Source organism: Chiloscyllium plagiosum, unplaced genomic scaffold, assembly GCF_037043375.1.
Source record: "Chiloscyllium plagiosum isolate Xiang-an unplaced genomic scaffold, Cpla_swu_hap1 HiC_scaffold_45, whole genome shotgun sequence".
Classification (NCBI taxonomy): domain Eukaryota; kingdom Metazoa; phylum Chordata; class Chondrichthyes; order Orectolobiformes; family Hemiscylliidae; genus Chiloscyllium; species Chiloscyllium plagiosum.
In genome coordinates this window covers 12,967,735-12,983,208 of record NW_028270183.1, presented here as the reverse complement: position 1 = coordinate 12,983,208, position 15,474 = coordinate 12,967,735, and the positions used below count along the sequence as shown (strand labels likewise).

At 55.4% G+C, this 15,474-nt stretch overlaps 1 protein-coding gene across 3 annotated transcripts in view; it reads right to left on the bottom strand.

Moving 5' to 3' along the window:
• Positions 1 to 15,474, bottom strand: part of LOC122552223 (ELAV-like protein 2) — a 174,548-nt gene that overhangs the window by 57,877 nt on the left and 101,197 nt on the right. For all 3 annotated transcript variants that reach the window (XM_043694865.2, XM_043694866.2, XM_043694867.2), the window contains one exon: positions 10,538 to 10,641. In XM_043694865.2, the coding sequence (XP_043550800.1) occupies positions 10,538 to 10,641 (104 nt within the window). The remainder of the gene's footprint in view (positions 1 to 10,537; positions 10,642 to 15,474) is intronic.

The following is a 15,474-nucleotide window of genomic DNA, read 5'->3' as shown; positions in this document are numbered from 1 at the left end:
AATGGGGGTGTGTGTGAGGCGTGGGGGTGTGTGTGAGGGAATGGGTGTGTGTGAGGGGATGGGGGTGTGTGAGAGGCGGTGGGGGTGTGTGGGGGATGGGTGTGTGTGAGAATGTTTGTGTGTGTGTGTGTGTATGTGTGTGTGTGAGGGGTGGCGGTGTGAGTCAAGAGTGTGGGTGTGTGTGAGGGGGTGGGAGTGTGTGAGAGGGTGGGGGTGTGAGGGAGAGGGGAATGTGTGATGGTTGGGTGTGGGTGTGTGGGGTGGGGGTGTGTGTGAGGATGTGTGTGTGTGAGGGGTTTGGGTGTGTGTGCTGGGGTGGGAGTGTGTGAGGGCGTAGGAGTGTGTGAGGGGGTGAGGGTGTGTGGGGGATGGAGGTGTGTGGGGGATGGAGGTGTGGGAGGGTGTGGGGGTGTGTATGAGGAATGAGGGTGTGTGAGGGGGTGGGGGTGTGTGTGAGGGCGTGGGGGTGTGTGAGGGGATGGGTGTGTGTGAGGGGATGGGTGTGTGTGAGGGAGTGTGAGTGTGTGTGAGTGTGAGTGTGTGTGGGGGGTGGGGTGTGTGTGAGGGGTGGGAGTGAGTGTGAGGAGGTGGGGGTGTGTGTGAGGGGGTGGGGGTGTGTGAGGCGGTGGGGGTGTGTGTGAGGGAATGGGTGTGTGTGAGGGAATGGGGGTGTGTGTGAGGCGTGGGGGTGTGTGTGAGGGGTGGGGGAGTGTGTGAGGGGGTGGGGGTGTGTGAGGGGATGGGTGTGTGTGAGAGGCGGTGGGGGTGTGTGGGGGATGGGTGTGTGTGAGAATGTTTGTGTATGTGTGTGTTTCTGTGTGTGTGTGTGTGTGTGTGTGTGAGGGGTGGCGGTGTGAGTCAAGAGTGTGGGTGTGTGTGAGGGGGTGGGAGTGTGTGAGAGGGTGGGGGTGTGAGGGAGTGGGGAATGTGTGATGGTTGGGTGTGTGTGTGTGGGGTGGGGATGTGTGTTAAGGATGGGGGTGTGTGTGAGGGAGTGAGGATGTGTGTGAGGGGGTGGGGTGTGTGTGTGGGTGTGGGGGTGTGATGGGGTTGGAGTGTGTGAGGGGGTGGGGGTGTGTGTGAGGGTGAGTGTGTGTGGGGAGAGGGGTGTGTGTATGAAGGGATGGGGCTGTGTGCGGGGGTGGGATAGTGTGTGAGGGAGTGGGGTATGTGTGAGGGGTGGGGGTGTATGTGAGGGGTGGTGCCATGTGAGGGGGTGGGGGTGTGTGTGAGGGGATGGGGGGTATGTGAGGGGTGGGGGTGTGTGAGGGGGTAGGGGTGTGTGTGAGGGGATGGGTGTGTGTGTGAGGGGATGGGGCTGTGTGTGAGGGGGTGAGGGTGTGTGTGAGGGGTGGGGGTGTGTGTGAGGGGGTGGGGGTGTGTGAGGGGATGGGGTGTGTGTGAGGGGGTGGGGGTGTGTGAGGGGATGGGGGTGTGTGTGAGGGGATGGGGTGTATGTGAGTGGTGGGGGGGTGTGAGGGGGTGGGGGTGAGTTTGAGTGTGTGGGGTAGTGTGTGAGGGGTGGGGGTGTGTGTGAGGGGGTGGGTATGTGTGTGAGGGAATGTGAGTGTGTGTGAGGGAATGCGGATGTGTGTGATGGGTGTGTGTGTGTGAGGGAGTGGGGGTGTGGGAGGGGGTGGGTGTGTGTGAGGATGTGTGTGTGTGAGGGGTTTGGGTGTGTGTGCGGGGGTGGGAGTGTGTGAGGGCGTGGGAGTGTGTGCGGGGGTGGGAGTGTGTGCGGGGGTGGGAGTGTGTGAGGGAGTGGGAGTGTGTGAGGGGGTGAGGGTGTGTGGGGGATGGAGGTGTGTGGGGGATGGAGGTGTGGGAGGGTGTGGGGGTGTGTAGGAGGAATGGGGTGTGTGAGGGGGTGGGGGTGTGTGTGAGGGTGACAGGGTGTGTGTGAGGGGGTGGGGGTGTGTGAGGCGGTGGGGGTGTGTGTGAGGGAATGGGTGTGTGTGTGTGTGAGGGGGTGGGGGTGTGAGGGGATGGGTGTGTGTGAGGGGATGGGGGTGTGTGTGAGGGGTGAGGGTGTGTGTGAGGGGTGAGGGTGTGTGTGAGGGGGTGGCGGTGTGTGAGGGGATGGGTGTGTGTGTGAGGGGTGGGGGTGTGTGAGGGGTGGGTGTGTGTGAGGGGCGGGGGTGTGTGAGGGGATGGGGTTGTGTTTGAGGGATTGGGGGTGTGTGAGGGGATGGGGTGTGTGTGAGGAGGTGGGGGTGTGTGTGAGGGGATGGGTGTGTGTGTGACGGGATGGGTGTGTGTGTGAGGGGGTGGGCGTGTGTAAGGTGATGGGGGTGTGTGAGGGGTGGGTGTGTGTGAGGGGGTGTGGGTGTGTGAGGGGGTGGGTGTGAGTGTGAGAGGGTGGGGGTGAGTGTGAGTGGGGGGATGGTGTGTGAGGGGTGGGGGTGTGTGTCAGGGGGTGGGGGTGTGTGTGATGGAATGGGTGTGTGTGTGAGGGAATGGAGGTGTGTGTGATGGGTGTGGATGTATGTGAGGTCGTGGGGGTGTGGGAGGGGGTGGGTGTGTGTAAGGGTGTGTGTGTATGTGTGAGGGGGTTTGGTGTGTGTGAGGGGGTGGGGGTGTGTGAGAGGTGGGGGTGTGTGAGGGTGTGGGTGTGTGTGAGCGGGTGGGGGTGTGTGGGGGGTGGGAGTGTGTGGGGGATGGTGGTGTGTGAGGGTGTGGTGGTGTGTATGAGGATTGGGGGTGTGTGAGGGGGTGGGAGTGTGTGTGAGGGGGACGGGGTGTGTGTGAGGGGGTGAGGGTGTGTGAGGCGGTTGGGGTGTGTGAGGGGGTTGGGGGTATATGAGAGGGTGTGTGTGTGTGAGGGAGTGGGTGTGTGTGAGGGGTGGGGGTGTGTGAGGTGGTGGGGGTGTGTGTGTGAGGAGGTGGGGGTGTGTGAGGGTGTATGCGTGACTGGTGGGTGTGTGTGAGGGGGTGGGGTGGGTGTGATGGGTGGGAGTGTGTGGAGGGTTGTGGTGTGGGAGGGTGTGGGTGTGTGTGTGAGGAATGGGGGTGTGTTAGTGGGTGGGCATGTGAGAGGGGTGGAGGTGGGGCTGTGAGGGTGTGGCTCTGTATGAGGGGTTGGGGATTGTGAGGGTGTGGGGGTGTGTGTGAGGGTAGGGTGTGTGTGAGGGGGTGGTAGTGTGTGTGAGGGTGCGGGTATGTGTGTGAGGGGTGGGGGTGTGTGTGAGGGTGTGGGTGTGTGTGTTTGGGGGTGGGGGTGTGTGAGTGGGTGGGTGTGTGTGTGTGAGGGGATGGGGGTGTGTGTGAGGAGTGGGGATGTGTGTGAGGGGATGGGTGTGTGTGAGGGGATGGGGGTGTGTGTGAGGGGATGTTGGTGTGTGAGGGGGTAGGGGTGTTTGTGATAGGGTGGGGGTGAGTGTGAGTGGGTGGTGTGGTGTGTGAGGGGTGGGGGTGTGTGTGAGGGATTGGGTGTGTGTGTGAGAGAGTGGGGGTGTGGGAGGGTGTGGGTGTGTGGGACGGTGTGTGTGTATGTGTGAGGGGGTGGGGGTGTGTGAGGGATGGGGGTGTGTGAGGGGGTGGGTGTGTGTGAGGGGGTGGGGGTATGTGAGGGGGTGGGGGTGTGTATGAGGAATGGGGGTGTGTGAGGGGTTGGGGGTGTGAGTGAGGGCGATGGGGTGTTTGTGAGGGTGTGTGTGTGTGAGGAATGGGGGTGGGTGAGGGGGTTGGGGGTGTATGAGAGGGTGTGTGTGTGTGAGGGTGTGTGTGAGGGTGTGAGGGAGTGGGTGTGTGTGTGAGGGGGTGGGGGTGTGTGAGGGGGTAGGTGTGTGTGTGTGTGGGGCAGTGGAGGATGTCTGAGGGGGTGGGTGTGTGTGTGTGAAGGGGTGGGAGTGTGAGGGGTGGGGGTGTGTGAGGGGTTGGGTGTGTGTGAGGGGTTGGGTGTGTGTGTGTGAGGAGGTGGGGGTGTGTGACGGGGTGGGGGTTTGTGTGAGGGGTAGGGGGGTGTGAGGGTGTATGCGTGAGGGGTGGGGGTGTGTGGGTGTGAGGGGGTGGGAGTGTGTGAGGGGTGGGGGTGTGTGAGGGGGTGGGGGTGTGTGTGTGAGGAGTTGGGGGTGTGTGATGGGGTGGGGGTTTGTGTGAGGGGTAGGGGGGTGTGAGGGTGTATGTGTGAGGGGTGGGGGTGTGTGGGTGTGAGGGGGTGGGGTGGGTGTGATTGGTGGGAGTGTGTGGAGGGTGGTGGTGTGGGAGGGTGTGGGTGTGTGTGTGAGGAATGGGGATGTGTGAGGGGGTGGGGGTGTGTGTGATGGGGTGCGGGTGTGTGAGGGGATGGGGTGTGTGAGGGGATGGGGGTGTGTGAGAGAGTGGGGTGTGTGACAGGTGAGGGTATGTGAGGGTGTGGGGGTGTGAGGGGTGAGGGTGTGCATTGAGAGGGTGGGGGTGTGTGTTAGGAGTGGGAGTGTGTGAGGGGTGGGCTGTGTGTGAGGGGGTGGGGTGTGTGTGAGGGGTGGGGGTGAGTGTGAGGAGGTGGGGGTGTGTGCGGGGTGGGGTGTGTATGAAGGTTGGGTGTGTGTGAGGGGTTGGAGGGTGTGAGGGGAAGGGATGTGCGTTGATGGGGTGGGTATGTGTGTGAGGGGTGGGTGTGTGTGAGGGGGTGGGGTTGTGAGTGAGGGGGTGGTGTGTGTGTGAGGGGGTGGGAGTGTGTGAGGGGGTGGAGGTGTGTGAGGGGGTGGGGGTGTGTGCGGGTTGGGGTGTGCGTTGAGGGATTGGGGGTGTGTGTGCGGGGTGGGGGTGTGTGTGTGGGTGGGGGTGTGTGTGAGTGGGTGGGGGTGTGTGTGAGTGGGTGGGAGTGTGTGAGGAGGTGGGGGTGAGTGAGGGGGTGGGTGTGAGAGAGGGTGTGGGGATTATGTGGAGGTGGGGCTGTGTGTGAGGAGGTGGCTCTGTATGGGGGTGGGGAGTGTGAGGGTGTGGGGTAGTATGTGAGGGGTGTGGCTGTGTGGGAGGGGTGGGGGTGTGTGTGACGTTGTGGGGGTGTGTATGAGGGGTGGGGGTGTGTGAGGGGGTGGGTGTGTGTGTGAGTGGGTGGGGTGGGTGTGAGGGATGGGGGTGTGCGTTGAGGGGTTGGGGGTGTGTGTGCGGGGTGGGGGTGTGTGTGTGGGTGGGGGTGTGTGTGAGTGGGTGGGGATGTGTGTGAGTGGGTGGGAGTGTGTGAGGAGGTGGGGGTGAGTGAGGGGGTGGGTGTGAGAGAGGGTGTGGGGATTATGTGGAGGTGGGGCTGTGTGTGAGGAGGTGGCTCTGTATGGGGGTGGGGAGTGTGAGGGTGTGGGGTAGTGTGTGAGGGGTGTGGCTGTGTGTGAGGGGTGGGGGTGTGTGTGACGTTGTGGGGGTGCGTATGAGGGGTGGGGGTCTGTGAGGGGGTGGGTGTGAGGGGTGGGTGTGTGTGTTGAGGGGGTGGGAGTGTATGTGAGTGGTAGGGGTGTGTGTGAGGGGTTGGGTGTGTGTGAGGGGGTGGGTGTGTGTGTGTAGGGATGGGGGTATTGTGAAGGGGGTGGGGTATGTGTGAGGGGGTGGGTGTGTGTGAGGGGGTGGGTGTGTGTGTATGAGGAGGTGTGGGAGTGTGTGAGGGTGGGGATGTGTGAGGGGGTGGGTGTGTGTGTGCGGGGTGTGTGTGTGAGGGTATATGCGTGAGGGGGTGGGTGTGTGTGTATGAGAGGGTGGGTGTGGGTGTGATTGATGGGGGTGTGTGAGGGTGTAGGGGTGTGTGAGGGGTGGGGGTGTGTGTTGAGAGGGTGGGGGTGTGTGTGAGGAGTGGGGGTGTGCGTTGAGGGGGTGGTGGTGTGTGTGAGGGGTGGGGGTGTGTGTTAGGGGGTGGGATTGTGTGAGGGGGTGGGGAAGTGTGAGGGGGTGGGGAAGTGTGTAGGGGCTGGGGGTATGTGAGGGGGTGGGGTGTGCGTGAGAGGTGGGGGTGTGAGCAAAGGTTGGGTGTGTGTGAGGGGTGGGGATGTGCGTTGAGGATGTGGGGGTGTGTGTGAAGGGATGGGGGTGTGTGTGAGGGGGTGGAGGTGTGTGAGGGATGGGTGTGTGTATGAGGGGTGGGGATGTGTGCAAGGTTTGGGTGTGTGTGAGGGGGTGGGGTTGTGTGTGAGGGGGTGTGGGTGTGTGAGGGGGTGGGTGTGTGTGAGGGGGTGGGGGTGTGTGAGGGGTGGGGTATGTGAGGGGGTGGGTGTGTGTGTGTGTGTGAGGGGGTGGGAAGTGTGAGGGGTGGGTGTGTGAGGGTGTGTGTGTGAGGGTGTGTGTGTGTGTGAGGAGGTGGGTGTGTGAGTATGAGGGGGTGGGGGTGTGTGTGCGGGGTGGGGATGTGTGAGGGCGTGTGTGTGAGGGGTGTGTGTGTGTGTGTGTGAGGGTATAGGGGTATGTGTGAGGGGGTGGGGGGTGTGAGGGGTGGGGTGTGTGTGAGGGTTTGGGGGTGTGTGTGAGGGAGTGGGGGTGTGTGAGGGGTGGGGTGTGTGTGAGGGTGTGGGTGTGTGTGTGAGGGGGTGGGAAGTGTGAGGGGTGGGTGTGTGAGGGTGTGTGAGTGAGTGTGTGTGTGTGTGAGGAGGTGCGTGTGTGTGTGTGAAGGAGTGAGGGTGTGTGAGGGGGTGGGGGTGTGTGTGCGGGGTGGGGGTGTGTGAGGGGTTGTGTGTGAGAGGTGGGGTGTGTGTGAGGGGGTGGGTGTGTGAGTATGAGGGGGTGGGGGTGTGTGTGCGGGGTGGGGATGTGTGAGGGCGTGTGTGTGAGGGGTGTGTGTGTGTGTGAGGGTATAGGGGTATGTGTGAGGGGGTGGGGGGTGTGAGGGGTGGGGTGTGTGTGAGGGTTTGGGGGTGTGTGTGAGGGAGTGGGGGTGTGTGAGGGGTGGGGTGTGTGTAAGGGTGTGGGTGTGTGTGTGAGGGGATAGGGTGTGTGAGTGAGTGTGTGTGTGTGTGTGTGAGAGGGGGTGGGGGTGTGTGAGGGTGTGTGTGAGGGGTGGGGGTGTGTGTGGGGGTGGGGGTGGGGGTGTGTGTGAGGAGTGGGTGTATGTGAGGGGGTGGGGATGTGTGAGAGTGTGTGTGTGAGGGGTGGGGATGTGTGAGTAGGTGGGTGTGTGTGAGAGAGGGGGTGGGGGTGTGTGAGGGTGTGGGGGTGTGTGCGGGGGAGCGGGGTGTGTGGGGGATTGTGTGTGAGGGTGTGGGAGTATGTGAGGGGTGGGGGGTGAGGGTGTGGCGGTGTGTGAGGGGTGGGGGTGTTTGAGAGGGTGGGGTTATGTGAGGGAGTGGAGGTGTGTGTATGTGAGGGTGTGTGTGTGTGAGGGGGTGGGGGTGTGTGAGGGTGTGTGTGAGAGGGGGTGTGGGTGTGTGAGGGGGTGGAGGTGTGTGAGGGGGTGGGTGTGTGTGAGGAGTGGGGGTGTGTAAGGGGGTGGTTGTGTGTGAGGGATGGGGGTGTGTGAGGAGTGGGGGTGTGTGAGGGATGGGGGTGTGTGAGGAGTGGGGGTGTGTGAGGTGTGGGGGTGTGTGAGGTGTGGGGGTGTGTGAGGAGTGGGGGTATGTGAGGGGGTGACGGTGTGTGAAGGGTGGGGGTGTGTGAGGGATGGGGGTATGTGAGAGGTGGGTGTGTGTGAGGGGGTGGCGATGTGTGAGGGATGGGGCTGTGTGAGGGGGTGGGGGCGTGTGAGGGGTGTGGGGGCATGTGAGGGGTGGGGGGCGTGTGATGGGTGGGGGTGTGTGAGGTGGTGACGGGTGTGTGAGAGGTGGGGGTGTGTGAAGGGGTGGGGGTGTGTGAGAGGTGGGGGTGGGTGTGTGTGTGTGAGGGGGTGGGTGTGTGTGTGAGAGTGTGTGTGTGTGTGTGGGGGGGGTGAAGGTATGTGCGGGATAGGGGTGTGTGAGGGGGTGGGGGTGTGAGAGGGGTGGGGGTGTGAGAGGGGATGTGTGAGGGTGTGTGTGTGAAGGGATGGGGGTGTGTGCGGGGTGGGGGTGTGTGAGGTTGTGTGTGAGAGGTGTGGGGAGTGTGTGAGGGGGTCGGGTTATGGGAGGGGTCAGGGTTCCTGAGGTGTGAGGGTGCAGGAAGGCTGGAGGCTGATGGGTGTGGGACGAGTCCCCAGAACTCTAAGGAAACGTTCTGGAAGGTTCTGGAGTCTGTACTGTTCCATTTAGTTCCACGTTGTCTGTCTGTGGCTCATAGTGTCGCGTATTGCACCATCAGAATTTTTTCTCATTGTATTTCTGACCACGAAAGGTGGATGGTCATGGCGTAGTGACAATGCCACTGGGCTAGTAAACCAGAGGTTGGGGCTAGTAGTATGGGGAACATGGCTTCAAATCATACCACCGTTGCTAGTGGAGTTTCAATTCGATCGATTTAAAATTTCTAGGATGCGAACATACTCTGTCACCTGCTGTTTCTTATTCACTTGTGGGTCATGAGCATCACTGGCTGAGTCAGCATTTATTGCCCGTCCCTAGTTGCCCCTTGAGAAGGTGGGGGATGAGCTGCTTGACCCACCGCAGTCCATGTGCTGTAGGGTAGACACACAATGCCCTTAAGGAGGGAAATCCAGGATTTTGACCCAGAAAGGCGATATATTTCCAAGTCAGGGCGGTGAGTGGTTTGAAGGGGAACTTGAATGGGGTGGTGTTCCCATGTATCTGCTGCCCTGGTCCATCTAGGTGGAAGGGGGTTGTGGGTTTGGAAGGTGCTCTCCAAGAGTCTCAGGGTGAATTTCTGCAGTGCCTCCTGTAGACAGTGCACACTGCTGCTCCTGAGCATCGGTGATGGAGGGTGGGGATCGTGGTGCCAATCAAGTGGGGACTGCTTTGCCCTGGATGGTGTCGATCTCCTTGAGTGTTGTTGGAGCTGCACCCATCCAGGGCCAATAGGCAGTATTCCACCACACTCTTGGTGCAGCCTGGAGCTGTGGAGGGTAATGGTATTAGCACCAATTTCCCTCCATTAAATGGCTCTCTTGGAATCTCTCCCACTGTCATTGGCCAGTATTGGAAGAATTTACTCACTCAGTCTGGTGACATGTGAACACACCTTCCTTGACCCAAACCCGAGGCCTCTATCTCAGAATCATGAACGCCACCCGCTGAGTCACGAGGCCTCCTTACTCAGTTCAGCAGAGGTGTTACTGTCAGTTTGCTCCATAGATGATATCTGAGTTCAAATCCCATCACCATCGGAGAATTTAGTAAATAAAAATTACTGTTATCTTAATCAGCGATGGTATTTTTGGAGCTAATGGGCTGGCACAGTGCCTCAGTGGTTAGCATTGCTGCACCGGGGACCCAGGCTCAATTCCTGCTCGACTGTATGTGTGGAGTTTGTACATTCTCCCTGTGTCTGTGTCGCCGGGTGCTCTGGTTTCCTCCCACAATCCAAAGATGTGCAGGTCAGGTGAAATGGTCATGATAAATTGTCCATAGTGTTCGGTCCTTTAGTCAGAGGGAAATGTAGGGGAATGGGTCTGGGTGAGTTACTGTTTTCAGGGTCGGTATGGACTAGTTGGGTTGAAGGTCCTGTTTCCATACTGTAGGGAATCTAGTCGCTGTCCAAACCCGTCTCCTTCACTGTTTTGGTTTTGGGAAGAGAAATCCACGGTCTCAACTGATCTGGCCTACATATGACTCCAAACCTACAGCCAAAGACCTTTTGCTATAAACTCTGTGTCTTCTGATCCTGCTCCACAGCCAACTGATGAAGGAGCAGCGCTCCGAAAGCTAGTGCTTCCAAATAAACCTGTTGGGCTGTAACCTGGCGTTGTGTGATTTTTTTAACCCTTTCAGTTTTAAGGGGAATCGAGGATGGGGAACCAAATGCTAGCCTTGGAGGGACATCCCCGTGCTGTGCAAGAGCCATGGCAAAACAAAATGGAGCCGGAGTTCTTTCGTGATTAGGCCCGTACAGGAGCTGGGATGGTCAGAGAGCAAACATAACTGCCATCTTCCTTTAAAGGAAAAGGGCAGGGTTATCCCTCGCGCCAAAATCAAGACCGAAATCCAGAAAGGTGCCCAGCCAAGCCCGCGCTGATGGCTACACTCCACGCCATTCTCCTCCCACCTCCCCTACTTCACTGTGACCCCATCAATATATCCTTCAGTTTCATTTGTTTCGACTTTAGTGAGCCTGGTGGGGTATACAAAGGGACAAAGCACACTGTTTCCACAGCCAGGCTTGAGCATGGGGAGGTCAGTAACCTCTGCTCAGGAGCTGCACCTCATTGGGTGCCACGCTGTATCGAGCCCAACTGACCCATGCACGCTCCCTCCCTTACCCCCTCCGTCTTCAGTGCTTTGGTCGGACTTACAGACTGACCACTTCAGAAAAGCATGTTGCATGGTTTTAGCTCCCCCCACCGAAAAGCACCACATTTATAATTCAATAGTGCAGGTTGCTTAACTCAGTGTGATAGACCGGGGTTCGGGGGGGCGGTGTGAGGTGCACAGAATGAGCCAAGATTGTGAGTTTAGTCTCCATACCAACTGGGATAACTTCTAGGGCTTTTGCCCTCGTGATATATAAGCCACAGGAAGCAAGCCTTAGACAAAGGATGAGTAAGTGCTGTGCCTACCTTAATAGTTTTAGTTTGCAGCTTGAGTCCGTTTAAGGTGTTAATGGCTTTGTCAGCATCGTTGGGGTCCACGTAGTTTACAAAACCGTATCCTAAGCTCTGGCCTGTAAAGAAACAGAAGGGTGAAAGAGTTCAGATCCCACAGGAAGTAGAAGACTGATTGGAGGGTGAAGATTAGAGGGCAAAGTACAAACAACATCACAAATTCTTTTCTCAAGGCAGCCCCCATCTCCAGGACATAACACAGAGGAGTACTGAGACACACAGTCCCATGGTTGTAAACCATTGTTTTAATTGTCTGGGACTCTCCCCTGTAAGACTATGGTGACCACAGCTGCCAGTAATCTCCAGGAAGGGAAAGGATGGCTAACCCCCCCTCCCCAAAGGGTGTGAGTGAAGCAAGTAAGCTTTTCTGGACAGAGTCATTGAGCTGTACAGCATGGAAACAGATCTTTTGGTCTGAATCGTCTACGCCGACCAGATATCCTAAATTAATCTATTCCCATTTGCCAGCATTTAGCGCATAACCCTCCACAATGGAATCGCTGGAAAAATACAGAAAGTACTCTGAAATGATGATACAGCATATAACCAGAATAGATGATTAGATTCCCAACAGTGCGGAAACAGGCCCTTCGGCCCAACAGGTCCACACTAACCCTCCGAAGAGTAACCCACCCAGACCCATTTCACACTGACTAATGCACCTAATACTATGGCTAATTTAGCGTGGCCAATTCACCTGACCTACACATCTTTGGACTGCGGGAGGAAACCGGAGCACCCGGAGGAAACCCACACAGACACGGGGAGAACGTGCAAACACCACACAGTCAGTCACCTGAGGCTTGGGACCCTTGTGCTAGGAGGCTGCAGTGCCAACCACTGAGTCACCGTGCTGCCCCATGAGACCAGAACTTAAACTGCCTGCCATCCAAAACCTCTGGTGGGATGGCAAGGTGGTGAGACTCATTAGTTTATTTTGGAATAAAGTAGTTTAAGTGAATAGACTTGCTCATTAGTCTGTTCTGCTATAAAGCCATAATCGCATTCTCGTGTTATAGAAATAACGGGACCTAACAGGGTTTGGGGTAAACCACCAAAAATATCAGTAAAAATCAAAACAAAAATAGTAGTTAGCCTCCCCACAAATGATAGTACAATCTAAATAAATTACATATTTTAATGAAATAATGCAAAAACTTCAACACTTGAAGGGGTTGCTGAGTTACAGTACAGTATTAAGACAGGGCTGAGAGTTATCACCAACGTTACGCTCTGCTGCATATTAAAAAAACTCGTTCCCCGATTCACCAATCGCGTTATAGCCAAATCGCGTTGACAAAACTTGCGTTATAGGAGAATTAAGTCGATTAAACCAATAAATTAGATATATATATTTAAGTGCATGTATCTTCCTCCAGTCATTTTGGTCAGACCTGACAGAACGCATTTGGTTCTTTCAATGTAACGATACACTATCACATGACCATCACGCGGTGAGAGCTCTGGGAATTTTTGCTCTTTCATTATTGCTCATTGCCACAAAGCCAACAGCTCATTCACCACAACAATACATTCCCTTTCATGGTGAGGATACGGTGTTGGGAATGTTTCTGTTCCCATTTACCTCTGAAGTACACTTCACTGGCTAAGCTAGAGTATAGCTGCAGTTGTAGGTGCCACATTACAGGCAGGATGTGGATGCATTGGAGAGAATTACAAGAATGGTTCCATGAATGAGGAACTTAAGTGATGAAGCTACAGTCATTTCTTCTGTAGGGTGATAGTAGTGTTCCGGCACAACCCCGCCATCCAGGAATCGCGTGATACAAATAACGCTTCACGTGTTCGTGATATGATCACGCTATAGCCAATATACCTTCTAAAAGCTCGCGCTTTAGAAACACCATCCCCTATTCATCAATCGCGTCACAGAGAATTCACATTGAAACGCAGGCTATAGCAGAACAACATGTACATTGAAGAAATTAGGAATGTTCTTTGTTTTAATTCATTCATGGGATGAGGGTCAGCATTTATTGTCCAGAGGGCAGTTACGAGTCAACCCCATTGCTGAGGGTCTGGAGCCACATGTAGGACAGACCAGTTAAAGATGTCAGTTTCCCCTCCCTAAATGACATTAGTGAGCCAGATGGGCTTTTCCCCAACACTGGATTGATGGTCATCATTAGACTCATAATTCCAGGTAATTATGGAACTTTTCTTCCAACATCTGCTATTGCTGGATTTGAACCCAGGTTCCCTGGATTAACTGTCCAACAACGGCACCACTAAACCATCGCCATCCCTGACGCTTGTGTAACTAAAATGTAGCTAATCATTTGTGCTCAACTATGAGTGTCTCTCTGTGTATTCACTTCGGGCTTTCCTTCGAGAGATCGAAGCTGAGAGGAAATTTGATCAAGATTTTCAAACTCATGAGCTAGCTGGATAGAATAGACAGGAGAAATTCTATCCAGGAAAAATGTTCCCATTCGTAAAAGGAGCTGAGGCCAGAGGGTACAGATTTAGGGTGATGTGCAAAAAGCCTGACAAAAGGAAAAAAAATTTAGCAAGGAGTTAGAATACGGAATGCACTGTCTGGAAACACAATGAGACAGGTTCAGTTGGCCACTTGGATTTGATAGAAATAATCTGCAAAGGTTTGGGGAAAAAGGCCGGAGACTGGCCGGAGAGATAACGACGCTCATTTGAAGAGCTAGTGCAGGCACAGTGGGCTGAACGGTCTCTTACAGTTCTGTGGCTCTGTGCAGGAGTTGCCTTTACTGATGGGAGAGAATCGATCGGTGATGTAACATTTCAGAAACATGGAATTTTTGCAAACTAACCTTTGAGTAATGATGGGGGGTGGGGGTGTGTGTGTGTGTGTGTGATGGATTCAGTGGTGCTATTTTTGTTCTTTTATTGACGCTCCTGTGGTGATGTTTCACAAATTGCAGGGCAGTGTACACAGAGCTGTGGATACAAACAGCAGCAAAGATGTGGAAGCCGGATCAAATCCTCCCAGAAACCGAGCGTTCTCGCTGTCTCTGGGGATGAACCCGAGCAAGTTTCAAGCGTCAGCTCTCCAGTACGACCGCTGTAAGTTCATGTGTTCTGGTTAACTTAGTCAGATTTCGAGCTGGGAGAGGGAAACAGGAACTGCGTCTGATCCTGGGTCTGAACCTTGAGCGGGTAGGAAAGGAAGGAATTGCATTCATGTAGTACCTTTCACATCTTCAGGGTATTCCAAAGAATGCGTCACAGCCAACCAACCTGATTTAAGATGGCAGCACTAATGTTTAACAGGAAAATTGCAACTGCTAGTTGTCACACAAGCTACAATTGGGATAAATAACCAGTTCACCTCTTTTTGTGTGTGTGCGTGCGTGCATATGTGCGTGTATGCGTGTGTGTGCGCGCATGTGTGTATGCATGCATATGTGCGTGTGTGTGTGTGTGCGCGCATGCGTGTGTGTGTGCACGTGTGTGTGTGCGTGTGCATGTGTGGTTGCGTGAGACCGTGTGGGGGATGCGGGGGGGGAGGTGGGTGGGGTGGTGGAGGTGCTGCTCCGTGAATAGTACTTGGGACAGAAAAGAGATTTTCTGCTCTCCTTCATTAAAAGTGGCAAAGCTGGCAGAGATGGGGCTAGATTGGGTTGGGATATCTGGTCGGCATGGACGGGTTGGACCGAAGGGTCTGTTTCCATGCTGTACATCTCTATGACTCTGTGGTGTTGGAACAGCGGTCTCATTCATCTCACTCCGCCAGCAATGCAGCACCTCCTGCTGGTGTGCACTGGGGTTTCTGCCGAAGTTTTGGTGCCTGAGGAAGTGGGGGGTGGGCCTTGAGGTTTCTGGATTCAGAGGCGAGCGCTCTACCACCATTGCCAAACACTTGACATTGCTTCCCTTTGGGTGGCTGTTATGTCCTGAAAATGATCAGCATCTGCTGTGGTTCTTACTTTCGCCAAGAAAGGAAGCTGTCCGCCATATTGTATTTAATTGGGGGAATAGACATCACTGGCTAGGCCAGCGTTGATTGCCCATCCCTAATTGCCCAGAGGGCAGTTAGAGTCAGCTGCATTGCTATGACATGTAGGTCAGACATGTTTCTTCCCTAATGGCCATTAGTGCAACAGATGTCTGAAAACTGACAATGGTTTCACAGTCATCCCTGTCTTATTTAATTCATAATTCCGCATCTGCGATGACTAGACTTGAACCTGTGCTGCCCTGAAATGGTTCCCTGGATTAATCATCTAGCAATAATACAGCTGGGCCATCGCCTCCCCTTAGTTTATTGTAAATCGCTAGTCACCCAGCAGGAGGCGATGCTGAGCCAACCTTCTTGATTATATATATTCTGGACGTCCAGAAATGATTAAACGAACAGGCCATTTGGCCCATCTATTTGGCGGGTACCCTCCACCTTTGCTGTTCACCCTCCTTTAAGCCCTTTTACTCTCGTACGGGCTGCGAATTTTCTTGGCAAGGCTGGCATTTGTTACTTATCCCTAATTGCCTCTTCAGAGGCTGGTTAAGGGGGAACCACACTGTTGTGGAGCTGGGGCCAGACCGGGGAAGGATGGCTGCTACCTTCCTTAAAGGACATCAGTGAGCCCCAGATGGGAATTTGCAATAATTGATGGTGGTTGCCATGGTCACCATCACTGAGGCTAGCTTCCCTTTCTAGTCTCCTACATGAATTTAAATGCCACCATCTGCCGTGGTAGGACATGAACCCATGGCTCCACAGCATTAACACAGAATGGCAATGAATGTGATGTTGTTCAGCAACAACCATCAAAACTATCTTCCATTTGGATCACACCGCTTTCCTTCCCCAGCGTTATGCTTGCTTGGTTTTACTCTCAGCAAGAGCTGACCTATTTTCAGCTATTACTAGGTGTCATTAACACCTATTCTGCATC